This window comes from Bubalus bubalis, chromosome 23, assembly GCF_019923935.1.
Source record: "Bubalus bubalis isolate 160015118507 breed Murrah chromosome 23, NDDB_SH_1, whole genome shotgun sequence".
NCBI lineage: Eukaryota > Metazoa > Chordata > Mammalia > Artiodactyla > Bovidae > Bubalus > Bubalus bubalis.
In genome coordinates this window covers 32,974,903-32,999,708 of record NC_059179.1, presented here as the reverse complement: position 1 = coordinate 32,999,708, position 24,806 = coordinate 32,974,903, and the positions used below count along the sequence as shown (strand labels likewise).

The 24,806-nt window shown below is 40.5% G+C and overlaps 1 protein-coding gene across 12 annotated transcripts in view; it reads right to left on the bottom strand.

Annotated features, from left to right (window-relative positions):
* Window positions 1-24,722, bottom strand: part of VTI1A (vesicle transport through interaction with t-SNAREs 1A) — a 383,913-nt gene extending 359,191 nt beyond the window's left edge. For 10 of the 12 annotated variants that reach the window (XM_044935242.2, XM_025274367.3, XM_006043956.4 and 7 more), the window contains exons 1-3: window positions 24,316-24,722; window positions 14,962-15,020; window positions 9,549-9,659 (exon numbers count right to left, since the gene is read on the bottom strand). In XM_044935242.2, the coding sequence (XP_044791177.2) occupies window positions 9,549-9,659; window positions 14,962-15,020; window positions 24,316-24,409 (264 nt within the window). In that variant the 5' untranslated portion in view covers window positions 24,410-24,722. The remainder of the gene's footprint in view (window positions 1-9,548; window positions 9,660-14,961; window positions 15,021-24,315) is intronic. The other 2 variants (XM_006043957.4, XM_025274371.2) reach the window with 1 other exon arrangement.
* Window positions 24,723-24,806: the final 84 nt, after the last annotated feature.

The window sequence follows — 24,806 nt, the reverse complement described above, 5'->3', positions numbered from 1 at the left end:
TGCACACACAGAGACACATTCATACCAGGACACACTTCAACTCTGCCAATGACTACAGTGGACATGAAAGTGATTTCTGCAGGTCATAAGGCTCTATAGGAGGCAAAGACAATGGTCTGAAGCCCAAAGCAGTCATCCTAAAAACAGTCACTTTGGAATAAAGTGTCAGGGCTGCCAAAGAGAAGAAAAATCTATTAAGGCCAAGCTCAAATTCAGTACATATGACCAATGATAAAATATTTAAAACATACTACTGTTCCATTAAAGTTTACATGATGGGGAGAAGGGTCAAGAACATGAACCTTTACAGTATCCTGAATTAGGAGACCAAGGTAACAGGCAAGCACAGAGCAGCCCCCAGAAGGCATCACCACAGCTAAAAACAGACTTTTGGATCCATTTCCTGTGTCAGCTTTGAAATTATTGGAGACGCTGTGAACAGATTTCCAAGGTCAAAGCCTGGAATGAGAATCCTACAAAGAAGGCCAGTGGCATGATGATTTTCTAACAATTTCACCTATCGAGGCTTTAGGAATTAGTGTTCTCAGAAAATAACATCAAACAAGAAAAACCATATATGTATACACAAATACGGGCTTCCTCAGAGGCTCAGCAGTAAAGAATCGGCCTGCAATGCAGGAGACATGGGTTCGATCCCTTGGTTAGGAAGATTCCCTGGAGAAGGAAATGGCAACCCACTCCAGTATTCTTGACTAGGAAATCCCATGGGTGGAGGAACCTGGCAGGCTGCATGTAGTCCATGGGGTTCGCAAGAGTCGGACACAACTTAGCAATTAAATAAGAACAACATGTAAACACAGTATTACTTTTTATCTTAAAAGGGTCAAAGTCATATCCAGAGAACTAAAATATTCTTCAGCTCTTGATCGTGAAATTTTGAAAATATAAAATGAGATCAGGTTTAGACGAGATATGGAGAGTCATGGTAAGTTAGCCTTACCAGCATGAATATACCTTCCATGGAAAAGTATCTTAGAAAAAGAAATCTCAGTTATATTTAATCCTAGAGTTGTAAAATTCCTGTAATAACAGATCACAACAGTATATTTTTCATACAATTGTGGCTTAAATGAGTGATATACATAAAGTACTTACCTCTGGCCTGCCTATGAGTGCTAGTTCTTTACCTTCAAACACAGACGATTACAGCAAGAAAAATGATCTGACAAGTCACAGTAGAATGAATTTCCAAGGAATATTTTAATTAGAGCTATAATATTTTTGTTACCCTTTTACACAGTAATCTGCCTTCTGAGAAATGACCCTGATGAAATAATCCTGTTCTGTTCACTGCAGCACAATAAATTATGGAGGGAATGAATGAAAAATGTAAGGACTGAACAAAAGATGAACTAATATCACTGATTGAAATATTATGTGTGTGTGAATGTTAAGTCACTCAGTCATGTCTGACTCTGCGACTCTGTGGACTGTGGCCCACCAGGCTCCTCTGTCTATGGGATTCCCCCAGGTAAGAATCCTGGAGTGGGTTGCCATGCCCTCCTCCAGGGGATCTTCCCGACCCAGAAATTGAACCCAGGTCTCCTGCACTGCAGGCAGATTCTTTACTGTCTGAGCCACCAGGGAAACTCTGAAATACTATGCACCCATTAAAATGATTAAGAATTTATAGAAATAGAAATTATCACTGTCAGCATCTTGTGTTTTAAAAAAATATGAGAAAATATGAATTAAATATTAGGATAATCATTGTGTAAAATAAAGCAATGAATTATCAAAGGAGAGGGGAAGATAAGGAAACAAATAAAAATGTAAAATATGAATCTTTTGAGGTAATAGGGCTAAGATTTTCTTTTGCTTCTTTCTACTCTCAATTATTTCCAGAATACTCCATAATAAACAGATATTATTTTTATAGAGAATCTAATAAGAAATGTAATTTTTAAATGGAAATCCTATTTATTAAGTACCCATAGTGGAGGAAATTTTCTTGAGATCATTCTGTCCAGTTTGGCTTTGTTATGTCTATCCAGAATGCACTTATATTCCTGCAAGAACGACAGTTGATATCAAAATTACAACAGATTACCACTGATATGATCTGAATTTCTAAAACATTCTTTCATGGCTTTCTATGGCTTCCACAGAAAAAACCCAAAATATCTCAGGAAGTCATAAGAACAGAAAAGATAAACAGAAGCGTCAAGTTTTTGACCTTTCAACTAAAGTCAGAATTTTTAAAAAGTTCATCTCTGTCGTTTATACTTCTTTAGTCTATCTTAGACTTAAAAAAAAAAAAAAGAATACAGCTACTGGCTTCACTCATAAACTCAGATACTCAAGTTGTCCAGTCACCTGTTAAAAGAGTGAGTATAGGTAGTAGCAGTAAAAGCTTCAAGCTGTTCCACAACATCCTTTGAACCCTGACCTAAGGGACCAACTCCGATAGTCTGCAGGTAGTTGGGTTTCCAGGGCCATTCAGCCTCACTGCTGAGACTGTCAATAGAAGCGCCATTCTCTGATGTAGACAGCTCTGCACCGGGAGCTGGGCTAACAATCACATCACATAGCCTCCAAACGGGAGAAGGACAGCACTCGGGCACCACTGACCCGGGATAGAAGTGAACTTGATGCTGGGGCTGAAAAGCTCTACTTCTAACATTCTTTTACGATCTAATCCTCCACCCCAAATCCTGTAGTCTCTGTGTAACGTCTTAAAGAAAGTTCAGCTTTGTTACAAGAAAAAAGAAATATGCAACTATACACAGCCACCACAAGATGGCGCCAGCATCATAGTACATTATCAGATGCGAAAACGCATTCATCATCATTGGACACTCCACGTTCTCATCCTGGTACATCTCTTGCTCCTCTCTCTTTCTATTTACTGAGACTTGGTCAGATATTTTACACAATGTTAGTTTTTTTTATTGTTGTTTGTACAAGCTTAGGGATTTTGTTGTTGTTGTTGTTCGCTTGATTTTATTTTCTGAAGAAGCAAACAATAATCTTAAACTTGAAAAAATCCTCAACTACATTATTTTTCCTCCTTTGAGCTGTTTCATTTTCCTAGGTATGACTGTGCCCTAGCTAAACTCATACCAATAATGAAGGGAGAAATTACAAGATGGCTTAAATACATGAATTTTAATTTTTTAAGTTGGAGAAGGAGATGGCAGCCCACTCCAGCACTCTTGCCTGGAAAATCCCATGGACAGAGGAGCCTAGAGGGCTGCAGTCCATGGGGTCGCGAAGAGTCGGACACAGCTGAGTGACTTCACTTTTCACTTTCATGCATTGGAGAAGGAAATGGCAACCCACTCCAGTGTTCTTGCCAGGAGAATCCAAGGGACGGGGGAGCCTGGTGGGCTGCTGTCTATGGGGTCGCACAGAGTCAGACATGATTGAAGTGACTTAGCAGCAGCAGCAGCAAATATTTGTGTGTGTGTGTGCCCAGTCACTAAGTTGTATTAGACTCTTTGTGACCCCATGGACTGTAGCCCACCAGACTCCTCTGTCCATGGGATTCCCCAGACAAGAATACTGGAGTTAGTTGCCATTTCCTACTCCAAGGGATCTTCCCAACTCAGGGATTGAACCTGGGTCTCCTGCATCTCCTGTGTTGGCAGGCAGGTTCTTTACCACAGAGCTACCTGAGAAGCCCCATAGCATGGCGGATGGAGCCCAAATGGAACACATCAGGTCTCTGAGCTGAGGAGGTACACGCTGGAGGTGGGGACTGCTGAGATGGGTGAAATTTAGCAGAGCAGTGGGAGAAGGAGCTCCAGAGATCTGTAAAGGTGTCCTGTTAAGTTAAGCTGAAAATGAACTTGCCTAAGCAGAGGCAAGAGGACGCACAGGGGACACGCATCAGGGAAGCATGGGTAGAATGGACATTCTGGAGGGCACACAGAGCAGGAGACAGAATTTTAAACAAGAGGGCGGAACGTGCACTGGATACTCCAGTCATTCAAATGGAACCCGAGAAAGGCACACCTCCAAAGTCAGGCTACTCTAGACACGTCCTAACAAAGTTAACGATAAGCCTTGAAGGGGTATATTAGCAAATCATCTGCTTGCCCAAATAAAGGACAACATTCTCTACAACATGCACTGTCGACAGGGGTGATATTATGCCCAGAGGCTAAAACTGGTACTTGGGAAGATATTGTTTAGTTGGTAAGTCTCGTCTGACTCTTCTGTGACCCCATGGACTGTAGCCCCTCCAGGGTCCTCTGTCTATGGAATTCTCCAGGCAAGAATACTGGAGTGGGTTGCCATCTCCTTCTCCAGGGGATCTTCCTGACCCTGAAATCAAACCCATGTCTCCAGTATTGGCAAGCGGATTCTTTACCACAGAACTACTAAGGAAGCCCACTTGGGAAGATGAAGAATTTTAAATATTACAAAGATTCATGGCCTTACAAAGGACCACATTACATGAACAGATATTCAGATACACAGTATATTCATGGTATTAAAATTTCCTGGGGGATAGAGGAGCAATTAGAAAAAAGTCTTAAAAAGTTCCTTAGTGGGGTGAGAACAACAACAAAAAAATGATTGAGAGGCACTACTCCACAGGAAAACAACAAATTGCAGGCTTTTTAACAAAGATCCACAGTATCAAATACATACTAATAAAATTACTAGACATGCAAAGAAACAATGGAAGAGAACAGAAAGCCTAGAAGTTGACCTGAATTTGATTCAGCATGCAATGAGAACTCTGTAGAATTTTGTGGAACAGTGTGACATATTCAGATCAAGGTGTTAGAAAGATCATTCCAGAGTGGAGAGAAGGATGGTTTAGGTTGGGAGAAGAATAGAAGAAGAAAAGGCTACTACAACCATCCAGATTGAGAAACATGAAGGCTTCCAGTGGTGGTGATGAAAGCAGGAAATACTTAAGTGAGAGGATTGTTAACTCTCAGTGACCAACTAGATGTGCAAGAAGATAAAGAGGGAAAAATTAAAGCTCATGCTGAAATGACTAGCATTGTCAAATTTAAGGTTTAAAGGACCCTGGATTAGCAGTGCCCAGTAAATAGTAAGGAATATTACTTTAGAGCTGGAGGGAGGTCTCAGTGAGAAATGCAAGAGAATATAATATAGCTGTGGTCACTGAAGTCACAGGAGTGATAACATAGGAGTGAGACAGAGGGGTAAGTGGAGAAGAAGCCTGAAGAGTCCAGGCAGCTGAAGGATGGGCACAGGAGGAAGAAGGGCCAGAAAAAAGAAAGTAAGCAGGCAATGGAGCTGAAGAAAAAAGTGCTGAGTTGTCCTCTGCCTTTCCCCACTGGCATAGATAGATGTTCCCCCAAGGTCTTGATATTACAAGGGCCATGAGAGAACGTCTCCATTTGCAATAAACATTGCAGATAAAAGAGGAAAGACCATCTCTACTACTCTTTCTTGGGATTCAATACTTCTAGACATATCAGTATAACAAAGTAATCCAACATCTTTAAGAAGATATTTTTTGTTCCATTAAAAAATAAAAGAATTAAATGTAAGAAGAAAATAAGAGTCAAAAGGGAATGTAAATATCTTCTACATTCTATTCAAATACCTCATGTGACAAAATATGGTAAAGTGGACACAAATGTAAAACAGGAGGCAAAGGACCTCTTACTTCTCAAAGCCCTAGAATCACTTCCAATCAAGACAGAGGAAAAGCCAAGGTCTTTACTACTCCTACAATGCCCTTAGTGATCATTCTTCTGTCTCCCTCTATAACCACATGCACTCCTCTCTCTCCCCGACTCAAGCAGAGAACACCCAAGCAAAAAGTCACAACAGCCCTGCTAGTCACTATCAACTCACTCACCTTATTTATCAAATTTAACACTATCTGAAATTAAGATATATGCATTTACTTGCTTCTCATCATCCCCACTACAATATAAATTCCATACGAGCAAGAACTTGATCTCTTAATCATGGCTTTTTTCCCCAGCACCCAGGACACTGCCTGATTACTACAGCGCTCGAGAAAGATCTCTTGAGGACTTCCCTGGTGGTCCAGTGGGTTAAGAACCTGCCTGCCAATGCAGGGGATGTGGGTTCGATCCCTGGTCTAAGAAGAGTCCGCACGCAGCGGGGCAACTGAGCCCGTGTGCCACAACTACTGAGCTTGTGCTCTAGAGCCTGCGGCTCCAGAGCCTGCATATCTAGAGGCTGTACTCTGCAACAGGAGCAGCCACTGCAATGAGAAGCCCACGCACCACGACTAGAGAGTGGCCCTCACTCGCCGCAACTCGAGAAAGCCAATGCGCACCAACAAAGACCCAGCACAGCCAAAAATAAAGGGAAGAAAAAAAAAAGATTTGTTAAATGAAATCCGTGATCAAGTTGAACCTCTTTGTTCCATCATGTGTAAACTGGGGATAGTAATCCACAGCTGTTCTATCTACTCTTTATACAACGAAATGAATAGTGCATGGTAAAGCACTTTATAAACTGAATCACATACAAGGCGGTGATGGTGGTGGTGGTGGTGAAGGATGTTTCCTGACACAGTAGAAGGGAACTGTGTGGCAAATATACACATAAACACAAGAATCTTAATGATCACCCAGAGAATAAATGTTTAGTTCATAGTTAGTTGCTCATTCCATTTTTCTTTATAACAGAAAATACACCTGAGAAACGTTTACCTATGTGATATCCAAATACCTGGAAGGACTCTACTCAAGATTGCAGTCGTTAGGAAAGAAATTCTTAACACTGAGTTAGCTGACTTAGAAGCCATAAAAGCAACTTAACTTCTGAGAAAAAAGTAAGAAGAAAAGATTAAAACTAAATTTAGTGTTGCAGTGCAGTGAAGTTGCTCAGTCGTGTCCAACTCTTTGTGACCCCATGGGCTGTAACCCGCCAGGCTCCTCCATTTGTGAGATTTTCCAGGCAAGAATACTGAAGTGGGTTGCCATTTCCTTCTCCAAATTTAGTGTTATGGGTTGAATCATGTCCCCCCACTTCATGTGTTGAAGTCTAACCCTTAACACTTCAGAATGTGACTGTACATGGAGATGGGGGTTTTTAAAGAGTTAAATGAAATAAAATGAGGCCATTGGGGCGAGCCTTAATCTAATACAACTGGTCTCTGTATGAGAAGAAGAAATTAGAACACAAACACATACAGAAAACACAAGGAGAAGACGGCCATCCACAAGCTACAGAGAGAGGCCTCATAAGAAACAAACCTTACAACACCGTGATTTTGGACTTCTAGAGTTGGACACGACCGAGCGACTTCACTTTCACTTTTCACTTTCATGCATTGGAGAAGGAAATGGCAACCCACTCCAGTGTTCTTGCCTGGAGAATCCCAGGGACGGGGGAGCCTGGTGGGCTGCCGTCTGTGGGGTCGCACAGAGTCGGACATGACTGAAGTGACTTAGCAGCAGCAGCAGCAGACTCCAGAACTTCAAGAAGACACATTTTTGTTGTTTAAGCCACCCAGTTTGGGGTACATTGTATGGCAATGCTAGCAGACTAATATGCTTAGTTGTTTTACAAACCAAGAGAAGAAAATCTTTGGAAAAACACTTCATAAAGATGAGCTAAACAAACTAAAATAATCCTTATACATATTTATTTTACTTGAATCACTTATATTAAAACATTAACTTTAATTAGAACTAAGTACAATTTTAGGTTATCAGATTCTTAAATCAATCCAATTTTCTCATCATCTGTCACATTGTTGCTAAGGGAACCTATCTTTTACAAGCAGGGAAAGTTTTATCTAGTACAAAGCGCAGAAGCGAGGCAGTTACATTTCTTTCCTGAATTTAGGCCCATCGTGGATTCTGATTTTTCTTTTTAATTAATAGGCGTGCAACTTAAAAAGTAATTGCATCAGAGTCATTGACATACCCCGACTCAGCTTCTCAGGCAACTACCCATGATAACGTAAAACAAATATGCAAAACTGCAAGTCACCCCACTTCCAGACTCCAGGTAAAATTCTCATGAGACTCAGTACCACTGGTCTTGTAGTGGGAGGGTACACTATGGTCCAGGAGATGTGGCTTCCAAAAGTGAAACAGCTAGGGAGGAAACACAGGCAGAAGGGTCCTTACAAATTCTCAACTTTCTTTATAAATTTGGACCCCAGGGTCGGAAATACAGTCGGTTTATATGCCCACACCTGACTCCTGTCGCTCACAGTATGGTAAGCTCAGATCTTTCTTTATCTACACTTTTTTAAATTTTAATTTTTAATTGTGGTAAAATACATATAATATAAAATGTACCATATTCACCAATGTTAAGTGTATAGTTCAATGTGGTGAAATATATTCACATGGCTGAGCAACCAATTTTTACAGCTTTTCATGCCGCAAAACTGAAATTCTACAGCCATGAAACAGTAGCTGCCCGGTTCCCTTCCCCTCAGCGCTTGGCAATCTACTTTCTACTTTAAGTGCCTCATTTAAGTGGAAACGAAATATTTGTCCTTTGTGACTGGCTTATTTCACTTACCATAATGTTCTCAGTGTTCATCCTTGCCATAACTATGTCAGAATGTCCTGCATTTTTAAGGCTGCCTTAATAGTTCACTGTATGCACACACCACATTGTGTTCATGCACTCACCTGTGAACGCACACTACGGGGCTTCCCTGGTGGCTCAGAGGGTAAAGCATCTGCCTGCAGTGCAGGAGACCGGGGTTCGATTCCTGGGTCAGGAAGATCCCCTGGAGAAGGAAATGGCAACCCACTCCAGAATTCTTGCCTGGAGAATCCCATGGACAGAGGAGCCTGGTAGGCTACAGTCCATGGGGTCACAAAGAGTCGGACATCAGACACGACTGAGCGACTTCATTTCTTTCTTTCTTTCTATCTGGGTTGCTTCCATCTTTGGGTATTGCCACAATAACACAATATCTTCAAGATCCTGCTTTCAATTTTCTGGAGTATATACCCAGAAGTGGAATTGCTCGCCTGTATCTTTCTGTTCCTATTACCTACTAATTATTAACAATTTTAATGTCAATATTTTTAAATTTATATTCTTAAATTTGCTAGTGGTGGGTGGAGTTCAAAGTCAGATATATAGGAAGAGAAAGCTAAATATTCTCATAAGACACTCACTACAAAGGACCCCCTTATATAAATTATTAATTGAGATCCTGGAGGGGAGAAGTGTAATATATCCTTTTAAAACTCTGGTAATAAAGGCTAGGAAGTCTATCTTAGAAAAACATGTCCCTGAAGTCCATCCATGAACAATTCAGCTTAAAACCCGCAAACTCTGAAAGGCCCCAAATCAGATTTCAAAATTCTGATAAATGCTAAATATCAATAAATACCATCCAAACTCAAAAACCACATGACATGGGTCTATTTTGTGAGTCAGGAATCCAACATACCTTCAAGTCCATCATTAGCCAGCCCTACAAGCAAAACAATGGAAGCCGTTGCATGTCTTTGGCACGAGCTCCTAAAGACGATGCATTTAGTGCTGACTAACGTGTGTGGGGGAAGCAATAAAAAAAAAAAGGTGTGACAATCACTGTAAAGATTGGCAAGTATAATAAAGGATCGAATCTGACTCACGAAATCTGTTTCGAGTTTTCCCATCTCTTGCTTGTAGCTTCTCATCCTGTTGCTGTACATTCCTCGACTTTGGGGAGGTATCTCTCGGACTTCCAAATCCATCTGTTCCAGCTGGAAGGGTGAGAGAAAACCATGGTTTAAACCATCTGCTTACTCTTCACAATGACTTGACGTTGAGAGCTGAAAGGATTTAATTCCAAGTCCTCATTTTACAGCTTGAGGAGCGAGGCCCAGGGAGCAAACTGCCTGTGGTCAAGTGAACACTGGGACCACTTCTGTGCTCCATTTTTGTTAAGGTCAATAAACAGTCACTGAGGACTTGCCGAGTGACACACGGAGTGCCAAAGTGTTTACTCTGTCAAGAATTTTTAAAACCACGTGCATTAAGCCAAACGCCCTCTGTGAGAATGATTTTACTGTCTGTGGAGTATCCTGTCATCCAACCCAAACTGGTCTGGTCTTCCGACCTCAAACCACTAGGACTATGAGAAGATACACCAAACCATGATTTCTACAGTTACTCAGTTGTTTGGTGAAAATTCTCCTGGCAAGTCTTCTGATTAGGATACAACCAATATGTGATCATGACCTCCAACCTCATACTTTATAACCAGGTGGATATGGAGCTAAATGGATATAGTAACATATTAAATTACACAAAGCTCAGTGAAATCACAGCAGGGCACTTTATAACAACCTGGATACAACACATGAGCATTTCATGGGAGGCAATACTGAAATAGTATGATGATTAAGAAAACAGGCTTTCAAGTCAGACACCTGCATTCACATCACAGGCTCCACTGCTCACTAGTCATGCAAGCTTGGACAGGCTTCTTAACTTCTCTGGGTCTCACTTGTCTCATTTCTAAAAAATAGTATGCCTTTTAATAGACAACTATAAAGATTAAACAGGGTAATTCCTATAATGTGCTTAGAACAGTGTCTTTTACTTGGTAATTACTCAACTAATGTGAATAATAGGAGTGGTGATCACCGATGATGAAACAGAAAGACAGCAAGCATGATGTAAGGTATCAAAGATAGCTTACTTCTACTTGGCATTAAAAAATAAAAACCAACAACTACAAATTGGCTCAGGTCATGTCTAATAAACTCACATCCAAAAATGTTGTCAGATATTTTGCCTCTTAAAGCAAATAGCCCTAATAAATTATTTCCATAAACACTGCACACTTGGCACTAATACAGCTCTTACTTGTCTGAGTAAAAATAGTAGAACTCAGATAAACAAAATTTTTTAAAAATGTTTCAATTCACAGTCTTCAATTTTTATAAGGGGAAAAGAGTTTTCATTAGCCTTGATTTAAGTAGTAACCATTTAAATTATTGCCATGTCTCAGCATAAATATGAAGCACCAATAAATCAGTTACTCAGCAACACAATTATTTAGAGCACTTCTCTGAAATCATCATTAAGAACGGAGTTTTAGAAAGGTTGAGCAGGATCATCCAGACAAATAACTGCAAAAGCACATGTAAGAGAAAATCTGAGTGTTAACTACATTTTTGTTTCAGTCATTTTATAAGGACATTCTAATTAAAAGTAGGACTTTATTGTTTTGGGCTCCAAAATCACTGCAGATGGTGACTGCAGCCATGACATTAAAAGACGCTTACTCCTTGGAAGGAAAGTTATGACCAACCTAGATAGCATATTCAAAAGCTATCAAAAGAGACATTACTTTGCCAACAAAGGTCCGTCTAATCAAGGCTATGGTTTTTCCTGTGGTCATGTATGGATGTGAGAGTTGAACTGTGAAGAAGGCTGAGCGCCGAAGAATTAATGCTTTTGAACTGTGGTGTTGGAGAAGACTCTTGAGAGTCCCTTGGACTGCAAGGAGATCCAACCAGTCCATTCTGAAGGAGATCAGCCCTGGGATTTCTTTGAAAGGAATGATGCTAAAGCTGAAACTCCAATACTTTGGCCACCTCATGCGAAGAGTTGACTCATTGGAAAAGACTCTGATGCTGGGAGGGATTGGGGGCAGGAGGAGAAGGGGACGACAGAGGATGAGATGGCTGGATGGCATCACTGACTCGATGGGTGTCAGTCTGAGTGAACTCCAGGAGTTGGTGATGGACAGGGAGGCCTGGCGTGCTGCGATTCATGGGGTCACAAAGAGTTGGACACGACTGAGCGACTGAACTGAACTGAACTGAACTGAACTGAAGACAAAGAAAAAGGAAACATACAACAAACACTTGAAATGAAACCAGAAACAAGAGTAATACTACTAGTTTTATATTATCACAACATTCACATAGCCAGTGTCAACTGGAAGACACGGTAATTATGAGACATGCAGTGTCCAGGAGATTAATACAAATTGTTCAGCAGAAATACAACTAATCCTAACAAGTAAAATCATAATGAAGTTCTTTTCCTAGGGTCCTCATCAAAAACACAGTATATAATGATGTGTGTCCTTAATAAGGATGCCATCAGAATTAAGTCAGCTGCCTAGACATGTTAAACAAACAGAAACACTTATCTAAGACAAAACTCTTCATATTAGTAACAACTGGAGATGACCCTAAGTTCCACAGGGGTATAACCATGTTTTACAGTTATTGGTATAGTGAAACTTTGGTTATTAGGAAAGAAGCTTTCTAACATCATCATGTAAATCAGTGTCTCCAAAAGGCAAACCAATGAACTGAAACATACATTTTGATGGCAAAGACAAACAAAAACCCTGCTACTAAGAACTTAACAACAAGCTAAGAAATTAACCCAAGATCCAAAGAATTGACCACTTGTACTTCCCTGGTGGCTCAGTGGTAAAGAATCTGCTTGCAATGCAGGAGACCCAGGTTTGATCCCTGGGAAGATTGGGAAGATCCCCTGGAGAAGGACATGACACCCCCTCCAGTATTCTTGCCTGGAGAATCCCATGGGCAGGGGAGACTGGTGGGCTGCAGTCCAAGGATTTGCAAGGAGTCGGACACGACTGAGTGAGTAAGCACGCACTATGCATGGTGAGCATACCAACCAGAAGGAAGAAGCATCTCGGTTGGCAGCTATGGCGTACAGAAGTTCAGTCTTCGTACATGAAGGCCAGGAAGCCGGAGGAAAACAGTTGATTGTAAAAAAGGAAGGAAAGAGAAAAGAATTTGGAAAAAAACAAACAAAAAACAACTTTCAAAACAGAAGCAAACATGCGAGTCTGAGGAGTTAGAATAAAGCTGCTCCTGCAGAGACAGTGAGATTAGAAGTAACTCTTACAGAGTGTGGGCTTCCCGGATAGCTCAGCTGGTAAAGAATCCACCTGTAATTCAGGAGACCCAAGTTCGATTTCTGGGTCAGGAAGATCCAGTCTTCTTCAGCTTCCCTAATGGCTCAGCTGGTAAAGAATCCGCCTGTAAAGTGGGAGACCTGGGTTTGATCCCTGGGTTGGGATGATCCCCTGGAGAAGGTCAAGGCTACCCACTCCAGTATCCTGGCTTGGAGAATTCCAGGGAATGTACAGTCTGTGGGGCCACAAAGAGTTGGACACTACTGAGTGACTTTCACTTTCACTTTTACAGGGTATGGAATGCACAGGCGTTCTGACAGTTAGAAAAGAACTGGAGATGGGCAAGATGGAGCAGCAGCTCTGCAACTTGCTGCCTGAGCACTCATAGACATGAAAGGAAGTGTCTGTGGTGTAATGGGGAGCCACAATCACCTACTCCTCAGAACCCCCCACCTGTCTTGAGCAGCAGGCCTGCTGTATATGGCCCTGCTCCTCAGGCAAATTAGCTTGGAGTGCCACCCCTTAGAGTCCTTTGGAGACATTCATCATGCCGCAAGGCAACTTAAGAGTCTAAGAAAGTTCTGTAGAAAAATATCGCTGTTGTCAATGTTTAGTTGCTCAGTCATGTTCAACTCTTTTGCAACCCCATGGACTGCAGCCTGCCAGCCTCCTCTGTCCATGAGATTCTCCAGGCAAGAATACTGGAGTGGTTTGCCATTTCCTTCTCCAGAGGATATTCCCAACCCAGGGATCGAACCCACGTCTCATGCACTGAATTGCATTACAGGCGGATTCTTTACTCCTGAGCCACCAGAGAAGCTCAGAAAAATATTGGGTTGGCCTAAAACATTCATTCAGGTTTTTCTATAACATCTTATGAAAATACGTGAATGAATTTTTTGGCCAAACCAATAATAACCAAAAAAAGACCCATAATTGGAGAATTCTGTTTAAGCTACAGTTTGCAAACTTGTTTGAACAGGCAACACCAGTTAACAGAAACACACTTTGGGAAACTGTAGTAACTATATCAGTACTGAAGGAACACCAAGTGGTACCCTCCAGTATGGAGAAAAGCAACACCTCATTTAGGACCACAACGCAGGAACAAGACGAATCATACCTGCAATACCAGTCTTTGAAATCCCAAATTAGGACACAATATATTTCAATACTTTTTGTTACTTGATTTGAGAATTTATTAGTATCAAAAAGTGGTGGCTAAGTTAAAGCTCTGCGTTTAGCATACCTAAGTCCAAATCCTTACAGAAGCACTAACTGGGTGTGGGACCACAGACAAGTTAATTAATCTTTCTAAGCCTCAGTTTTCCCATCTACAAAATGGGAGTAATGATGTTCCTCTGTGTATCTCTCACACTTCTACATGTCTTGCTGCAACACCAAGAATGCAAGGCCCTGATCACTCTTTTCCCAGGCAGTGAGCAATCTGGGGGTCGGAAACAATGTGTGCCTTGGGGCAAAGACCAGGCTTGCTTACAGGCTGCTACAAAGCGGTATCCTTCCCAGGCCCCGTGTTTCTCTCCAATAAGATAATCCACTGACGTGTAGGCATTTTTCTAGGCAAACATGCACAGCCCCTTGGCAACTGGGGCTCAGGGAACTGACACAAGCCTGCTGAAATTTTGGCAGCAGGTTTTGCTGTGAGTAATAAAAGTCTTTTGTCTCTGACGTAGGAATCTAATGTCTTCTATCAGCATCCTTGAGATTGTGGTAATAAGCTCACTTGTGAGTGGACAAGTAGGGAAAAGCTCGATCCTTAACAGTTTTTGACAAACAGTCCCTGTCTCATAAAGATTTTGTAAAAATTAAATAATATAAAGCAAATAACATGCTTAACCCATGTCTGGTACCTAATACACTTTTAACCAGGGTCAGCTATTTTTAGCTATTATGAAAGGTACTATGAAGTGATAAAAATTCCAAGTGGGCATTTAATGAATTACCTTTATTAAGAGGAATAAAATGCCAAGAAGCTATTAAATTCTCTCCAATGTAGACACTGATGAATTCTTAATCATGAGCGCTTAATCAGGTATGCTTCACATTTCTACAATGAATAAATGAAGCTTAGAGGAAGGCATCAGGTTAAATGGCTCTGGTAGTGTTTTAAATGTTACTAAGTCTGTACATACCAGTTCTTTTGCTTCTTCGAGCTGCTTCTCCACGTTTGCAACCATCTGCTTCTTCTCATCTGAAACAAACAATAACATCAAGGAATTGCTAAGGTTACAGATAAACTTAATATTTAAAAACTTCTATTTTTAGATATCTTTTTTTCCTTTTTGATCAACCAGAGTAAAGGATTAGCATATCAGGCAAATGGCCATATCCTTCTTTGGTGGGTTAGGAAACACTGTAAGAAACTGATTCTAGGCAATCTGGAAATACATAATCCTGTAGAGTACTGAAGAGATGCTGTAACATTTTTAAGAAAAAACAAAAATTATTTTGCTCTTTAGAAGAGACTGTGTCAACAACAGATTTAGAGGTGGCATGAGGAATCTACAAACTCATGAATTCAATAAATTGGGAATAATGTACTCATGAGTACAACTTAAAAAATCACATATTAAAAAAAATTCATATATAACAACAAAAACCCACAAACTAAAAAACCAAAAGTGACATATAATAATTCCTAAAACTGAGCAAGATCTTACCATCCTTTAAAAAATTGTGCTCTCCTTAAGAGTTGATTGCAATGGAAGAAATATTTGAAGTCACAACTACTGATTCTAAACCCCAAACCATTATCTACTTATGGTTATGGGATCTTGGGTAAGAAAGAGTTTTTAGCTGAGACTTGGTATATACTCTCTAAACTGGAAATTAAATACATCTACTGGACTCTTTTTAGCTCAAATAAGTTGATGCAAGAGGAATTACTCCTAATTTGTGAAGTGCTAAATATCTACATGTGATTTCTTCAAATCGTACCACAATCAAGCTATAACCCAACCACAACTCTCCATTCTAGGAGAGACATGTTCTAGCAGACACTTTTGGAAAAATTATCCTTACCCCCATTCCAAGTCTATCAGCCCATTTATTTCTCCCCAGAAATCACCAGCTCTTTGAAGTTTTTTCTAACCCAACAGAAGAATTAACTACTGGCTCTTATAGAAAATTCCTGTATCTCTTACATAATCCTCATGATTTATCTCTCACACTCACAGGTCTGATTTATCTTCTACTTTGGAGGCTCTGGGAAGACAGGAACCATGTCCTAGTTCTACAGTCTAGTGCTGAGCCTGATGTATAATCAGTTCTCAAATCATGGTAGTAAAATGAATAAATGGTGCAGTGAGTACAAGAATTTACCAAAGAAGCTATGCTACCAACCATGCTGGTTTCACTTTCGCCATTTAATCCCTCTTCCCCCATTTAATCTTCCAGAAATGTGGCTCTGGTTGAATCATTTGAGCCTGGAAGTCAAGGCCCTCCACATTCCAGACCCAAGCAACTTTTCCAACTGTATTTCCAACTACTAGCTCTCTAGTATGTGCACTGCATGCTATCCATTACTAGCCAAGCAAATTTTATTCCCTGAGCTAAGCCTTTGTTCAAGATACTAATTAGGTTCTTTGGCTGAATACAATAGAATTGATTCTGGCTAACCTAAGCCAAAAATAGAATTTATTAGAATAATTCAAGGTGACTCACAGGGTCTCATCACATCATGGCAAATAGAGGGGGGAAAAGTAGAAGCAGTGACAGATTTTCTTTTCTTGGGCTCCAAAACCACTGCAGATGGTTGCAGTCATGTAATTAAAAGATGCTTGCTCTTCGGAAGAAAAGCTATGACAAACTTAGCATATTAAAAAGCAGAGACATCACTTTGTTGACAAAGGACCATATAGTTAAAGCTATGGTTTTTCCAGCAGTCATGTATGGATGTGAGAGTTGGACCACAAAGAAGGCAGAGCGCCGAAGAACTGATGCTTTTGAATTGTGGTGCTGGAGAAGACTCTTGAGAGTCCCTTGGACTGCAAGGAGATCAAACCAGTCAATCCTAAAGGAAATCAACTCTGAATAGTCATTGGAAAGACTGATGCTAAAGCTGAAGCTCCAATACTTTGGCCACCTGATGCAAACAGCCGACTAATCAGAAAAGACCCTGATGTTAAGAAAGACTGAAGGTAAAAGGAGAAGGGAGCAGCAGCAGATATGTTTAGATAGCATCACCGACTCAATGGACATGCGTTTGAGCAAACTCCAGGAGATAGTGGAGGATAGAAGAGCATGGCATGTTGCAGTCCTTTGGGCTGCAAACAGACACGAAATACTGACTGAATAAAAAGAACAAAGAATCAGTGGAAAAGGTGAGTTCCCAAGCTCAGGGAGGACAGTACCTTGGTGGCACAGAGAACCAAGGGAGCAGGAATTTACTGACAGTCTCTGCAGAAGCAGAGTCCAAATTCCAATTTCTGGCGAAAATTCACTGACTGTCTTCCCTTGAGTAAGGTATTTTCTTCTTGACCTGGACAGGGCATGACAGCCTGTCAGTTCCACCAAGACTGGGTTTAGAGAATTTCTCAAAGGAAAATTGAGGAGATGCTCTCAGAAGATAGAACAGAGCATTCTGGGCCTTTGGAAGCAGCAGATGCCCACTGTATCCACTTCCTGCAACTCATTTAGTCTTTCCCCTTTTCCGTCTGCTGAATCCCACTACCCTTCCAGGTGACCTCCCAGGACATGATCTTATCACCTCTGAATTCCTAGACCTCCGTGCTCTACCCTAGCATCCCTGATGGCCATTAGTAATTGGTTCCCTTCAGCCTCATTTCCAGCTCCTTGAAGGCAGGGACCACTCTCCACACATCTTTGTCCTAATTCTGTATTTAGCACAGAGCGTTGTACATGGTGGGCGTGCACTGTGTGTTCACTGAATGAACCCACGAGTCTTATAATTCAGCAACATTTGTTACTCACAGAGAATAAGAAAAATTGTAAAAGATCATCATATAGTCCAGTTGCTTTTAAACATGGCTGCTCTATTTCGTATTCAGTGCTCCCATTTAATTTAGTTTATGTTTTCCAACTTCTCTATCTCATTTTTTGTTGTTCTTTCTCAAGCCTTTATCAAACGTAGTAGAAAAGCTTTTGTATACATACATACACACATATATATATAGTACATATAATCTATATATATTTTAGAAACCTTATGAATGTTTGTCTAGCTAAAATATTTACAACATTTTGGTTCCACTTGTTTGACCAAGTATGAATAGGATAGGATGCTAGATTTCTAATTTATATTCACCCAAAACTTTGATGTTGTTCCATTTATTTTGGCATCTAGTATTACTCCTAAAAGTCTAGAAAGTTTATTACCTCAGTGATTTAAAAAAATTTTTTGAATGAGGCTTGAAACTTCTAATCCAATTCTGAGAATATAAAGAAATGTTATATTGTAAAAAACAACAAACAGGAAACTGATATGCAATATAGAATTATTAACTAAAGTACAGATTCTGTTCAAATTTTACACACACACACACACACACACACACACACACACAAACGAGAAAAAGAAAGAAAAATTGTATCAGTGAGGACTGGGGCAAATCTTCCTACTTAGAATGGCAAGTTTCCCTTTATGAAAGAAATAATTAAGACAAACCCATTCTAGAAAGATTCATGTGAATAAAGAACTGGAGTTGGAGACATTAATATAACTCATGTTTAGCTTATTATATAAATGGCCTCATACACAAAACCTTATCAGTAAGTATATATACATGAGTTAGCACACACACATTTTTCTTTGCTGTGTCAGCTAAAAGGGTCTAGAAGTAATAAAACCTCAGTACCAGTGTGCGTACCTAGTGTCCAGATCTTGGTTTCTAACACCATTTTTCAATAAAAGGAAAGAGACTCCTTGGAGAAACAGCTGCTGATTCAAGGACTGGTATACGAAAAACACAGGATGATTCTGGAGTATCTTATAATATCAGAAAGTAAGAAAACGAGAGGGAAAAAACCCCCACTGATGGGCATATATCAAAATGACACAAAAGCCGGCTGGAAGGAATACCAATGGTCAAAGCTGCAATCATCTGAGCAGCAAAATAAAGTGGTATTGGAATACAACACAAAGTATAAATGAGTCTGTGCATATAAATGACTGAATTAACAAGTGGAGGAGAACAGACAAATCTCTCTAGAAGAATCATACAGAAGAATTCCAAATAATTTACATAAATTCTCAGCCTTCAAGGGGATGAAGCATGATCCCCTACTCCGTAAGTGTGGGCTATGCATATGATTTCCTTCTAAGAATATGGAAAAGAGGGAAAAGAGTAACTTTACAGTAGGGAAACCTGACAAATACTACCTTAGCCAGGTGGTCAAAGTTAATATCAAGACTGCTAAGTTCCCTTACAATGTGAATTCTTGACATGATGTGATGAAAACGGTGGTTTACCTCTGTGGTCTTCCTCTCAAAAACTTATAACCCTAGTCTGATGATGAGAAAAACATCTGTCAAATCCCAACTGAGGGACATTCTATAAAACAGTTGGTCAGTACTCCTCTAAACTGTAACGTCATCAAAAACAAAGAAAGGGCTGTCAAACTGTCACAACCAAGAGGAACCTGAGGAGTCATGACTACTACAAATGATTTGTAGTACCCTGGACCGGACCCTAGAATAGTAAAAAGACACTAGATTGGGGGAAAAAAATGAAGGAAATTGGATAAAGTATGGACTTCAGTTAATAACAAGTAGCAACGCAGGTCCACTGGCGGCAAGAAATGTATCATATTAATATAAGAAGTTAACAATAGAGGAAACTGGACGTGGACTACACAGGAATTCTCTGTATTATTTTTGTGATTTCTCTGTAAACCTAAACCTGTTCTAAAATTAAACATTTTTTAAAAAATCAATGAAGCTATCCCTTGCAGTACACGTGTGTATGCGTGCTCAGCTGCTTCAGCCATGTTCAACTTTTTGTGACCCCATGGACTGCAGCCCACCAGGGTCCTCTGTCCATGGGATTCTCCTGGCAAGAATACTGGAGTGGGTTGCCGTTCGCTCCTCCAGGGTATCTTCCCAACCCAGGGACGGAACCTGTGTCTCCTGTATCTCCTGCATTGCAGGTGGATTCTTTACCCACTGAGCCACCTGGGTAGCCCAAGGCTATTACTCAGGTTAACTAAATCATTTAAGGGATTAGAATGTGGATATGCGTGAGTGTGCCTAACTCAAGTCCTACCCACCCTACTTCAACTCACTCTGCACCTGAGTTCCTGAATTAGGTCTGGAACCATCTCTTCAACTCTAATTTTATAGAACAAAAATATAATGCATACAAGTCACATAACAGAATTTTAAATTTTCTAGTAGCCACATTTCAAAAAGTTAAAAAAGAAAAAAAACAGAAGAAATTCATTTTAATATTTTTTTAATTTATTAATACTAAAAACATTGTCATTTCACTACAGGGCAACAGCTACATTTCAAGTGCTCAACAGTTACACATCATTACAGCTCCAGAACCACATGTATGTAAAGCAAACCACACTATTCATAAATAAAAGCAGACTTTTCTGAATTCTCTTATTACAATCACTTTGCAAAGGCAAGAGAGAATCATGGATGAATGTTACAGCTTCTTCCACACATGGCCATGTCTAGACAGTGCCCAAAAGCCTCCAGGGATGGGGCATAATCAATTAGCTAGACTAAGCATTTCCTTCCAGAAAAGACACTTATCTCACCCCACCACTTCCACTGCTCTCCCTGACTTCCTCCCTGTTATCCTGAATTCAGAGTCCAATTCCAAGTTTGGATCCTAAAGTGCCCATCACACATCTCCCTTCAAATGCAGGTGCTCATCAAGAGAAATTCACTCTAGTCTAGCCCAGAAAGGAAACAAAATTGAGGCCAATGTTGCTTTAAGAGTTCAACTAATGTCACAAAGTCTGAGAAGCTAGGTGCTGACTAAGCCTACAGCTGTTGTCTTCACCACTGCAGTATCAGTAGTTGCTAACTTACCGTGCACTCTCTTAAGGGAGGAAAAGCTGTGCTAGGGTATTATATGCTTTCCCCTTCAAGGATCACAACTAGGTTGTGGCAATGGGGGTTTGCGTAATTCAGTGAAGTCATGAGCCAGGCCACACAGAGCCACACAAGATGGCTGGGTCACAGTGAAGAGTTGTGACAAAACATGGTCCACTGGAGGAGGAAATGGCAACCCATTCCAGTATTCTTGCCTCAAGAATCCCCTGAACAGTATGAAAAGGCAAAAAGATATGACACTGGAAAACAAGCCCTCCAGGTTGGAAGATTCAACATGCTACCGGGGAAGACTGAAGGGCGATTACTAACAGTTATGAGATGGTTAGACAGCATCACCAACTCAATAAGCAAACTCTGGTTGATAGTGGAGAACAGAAGAGCCTGGTGTGCTGCACTGCATGGGTTGCAAAGAGTAGCAACTCAGCAACTGAACAACAACAAAATCAGACTTTTACAACACTGTAAGGGTGAAACTATTATACACACACCCTGCCTCCAACACACACACACACATACACACGCTGAATTTTCCAGGTGGAGGAGGCAGACTTTGGCCAGGCAACATGCCCAAGTTGCACATCTAATAAGCAGCAGAGCTGGGATTCTAAACAGATCTGATGCCACCTGTGAACTGTAACCAAGTTACCATAATGCCTTTCTTGGTATTTCTGACTACAGCTACAAAATGATAGGCTTCACAACAGACCATTTTTCTCCCTGTACATGGTGAGATAAGCAACCAACTGCAAAGAAACCTTTTGTTTAAGATCCTTCAGGAAGCCTGCCTGATGGCATGGAATTCCCGCCTCTATAAAGTATCTCCCCCTCTTACAACACATCATCAGAGAAAGAGGAACATCACAATTAGTATTAGTGATGGTTTTCACTCATCCATTTTCCTGACTTTACTCCAGAATACAAATCATTAAAATCAAAGCTCAAATATAGTGCCATAAGAATATTACTTAAGAAGAGACTGATCTATCTTTTGGTCCACAGAGTAATCAAATTTCCTTTTGAAGTTCTAAAATATTTAATCTTTTCTATTCTCTTGGAAGTAACACTTTAACACATTGTACATGCACAGCAGAGAATGAAGTTAGTTGCAATCAATCCAGTTTACTCTAATTTCATTTCAGTAAGTTAATATTTCAGGGACTAAACTGCTTTGGCTGAAAATTTTGCTCCAATTTTTAACCTTCTTAAGTAATTTCTGGGTCAACCACCAATGATGCCAGGAAGAGATTATAATTATTTTTAATCATACTAGTTTTGCATGGTTGCACATAATCAATTTCTGTTGTCCACAGATATACATCTGAAATGCATAACTACAAAGATATATTTTTCATCTTTCCCTATTTATCAACAAGAAACAGATTATAAAATGAGCAAGTACAAATAATTATTAAGAGGGAAACCACAGTATTTTTAAGAATTACTAGCATTTAATTATTCAAGTTAGTAAGCATTTTTCCAGTGCCAGCTATAGTCTCCTTTCAATTCTCATGAAGCCGCTTCTTTGGACCTTACATTACACTGTAGCTGTAGAAATTCGAGGTCTTTATTTTTAAGTTACTTAATTCAAAGGTTTCTATGTGGTAAGAATGGTCACATTAAAATATAAAGGTAAGAAAACAACAACAACAACAACAACAATTGTAACAAATCTGTTTTCTTGGAATTGGCTGTTACAATTTTGCACCTAGGAACGACTTTGTTACTTTATAGCATAGCTTCTCAATACCAAAGCTATTAGCCCAAACAAAAAATGTTTCCTCAGCTATAATTCTGACAATTAAAAAACAGCAAAAATCCCACAGAAACCATGAATCCTGATATTCTGAGGTTCTGGGACTGAAGTCAAAGGAAGTAGGCTCCGACAATAATGACAACAAAAATCAAGATGATCTTGGGTGGTGGAGGAAAGCAGAACTGAAGAGAAGAGGCGAGGTGATGTATCATGAAGTGATGAGGCCATCGGCCACTTTCGCCACAACAATCTCCCAGGCAGCAGAGCTCCGTGGTATATGCTACCTTGGTTCTCTCCTCTTGTTCCCTCACTTGGACTCATACACCTCTTTAAGACATCATCCTCCACCTTCTCCAGAACTAACTGGGACTTCAGGAGATGAGTGGGGTGTAAGTTCAGAGATCCTGGCTTCAAGCAAATGTCCCTATTAATAGAAAATAGGTGTGGGGGGTGGGGAGAAAAATAAAGAAATAAAGGAAGAAAATTATTTATAAACACATAAGTTTGGGGAGAGGCGGGGAAAGGAACAGAGGAATTACAACTTAGGTCTACGAGAAATTATTGCTGGCATCAAGGACTGACTGACAAGGTGAAACAATGAAGTTGACTACCAGTTCACAGATAAACTTTACACCACAAAGTGAAGGTAGATGGTTCAATTTCCCTACCACAGCTAAGTCCCCGAATAGCAATCTTATTTGCAACTAAATACTCAAATTAAATCTGTATTGAGAGAAAACAAATCCTAAAACAATGTCCTACAGATGAAAATTACATGATATCATATTTGTGTATCTGTTCATTTCCTATCTGCTCATTTCCCTGAGCTCCTTCTAAGTAAATGCCAAGGAAATCAAAGATAGCTCCCACCTTCACATAGTTGACAGTCCAGCATTTAAAATAAGATGTGCTAAAACACAAAAATTCTTCTGAATGATAGCTGTGGGATTTTAAAAGTGAAAAAAATTATTTTGTACCATTTTTTACACATCGTTTCTCAAGAAGGATGAGAAAAAAATAAATGGGCTTGGTGCTATGAAAAATACTAATGATTACAGCAGCTAACATGAAAAAACGGACTTTAAATATGTTAAGTCATTTAATCTTCACATGAGAGATGCACAATTCTTTCCATTTTACCAAGAAATAAAAGTTGAAAGAGGTTAAGAAACTTGCCTATATACAACTTCTAAGTGGCAGGGCTGGGATTTGAATCCAGGCACCACTGCTCTTAACCCTGTTTTGCCGCCTATAGTAATAACATCGTTACTAACAAAACAACGTTGCTGTATGGTGCAGACTCATGACCTTGGTACGTTAATTCATTCTCGTTGAATACTCTCACATCTCTGTATTTCACAGACAAAAGTAACAGAAAACCCAACCAAAACGAAGACTCAGAGAAACGTTCCCAAGATTCAGAGAAACGTTCCCAAGGTTATACGAGTAAAAAGGTGGTGGAGTCCAGATAAGAACTCAAAAAAAAAAAAAAAAAAGCTTCCGATTCCAAAGGCTCTGCACCCCACAACCCAGCTTGGATCCTCCCCTTACCCTCAACCCACTCAACCATTCCTCCCGGAGGCCCCGACACTGCTTCATCCTCCAGGCTCGCGCCTAAGAGACATTCAGGCAGAGTTCCATCGTACACATCGGAGCCTCCCAACTCTCCAGGACACCCCCGCCCGGCCTAGGAAGCGCCCTTACCAGGTGGGAGTCGGGGGACCCTTGCAATCTTGTTGGTGATCTCTGCCGTGAGCACCGCGAAGTCCTGCTCGTAGCCTTCAAAGTCGGACGACATGGCGGGTTCCGGAGTGGCCGGCCCGGGTCGGAGCCTAGAACGGAGCTGAGGTCACGCGGGGCAAGAAAATCAGAGTGTAAGGACCCGGAAAGTTCCCTAGAGAGAGGAGCAGAGAACTGGGGACAGCTCCCAGGCCGACAGCTTCCTGGTTGTTCGTCGCGATCTTGATCCTCCGGAAGTTGGGCTGGGTGCGTGCTTCAGTTTCCGTTTAGGCTCCAAGATAAGAAGTTCTCCAAGGAAAACCCCTTCAATCAGTGTCCCCAAAAGCCTAAAAAAAAATTCGTGTTCTCAGGAATCACTGAAAAGCAGTTTTTTCCCCTCCCTCCGCGTTTTGGAAAGCGGTTCCGGTTCCCCAAGCTAGAAGCCAGAGGGACTTGCTTCCCGACGGAAGGTTGAT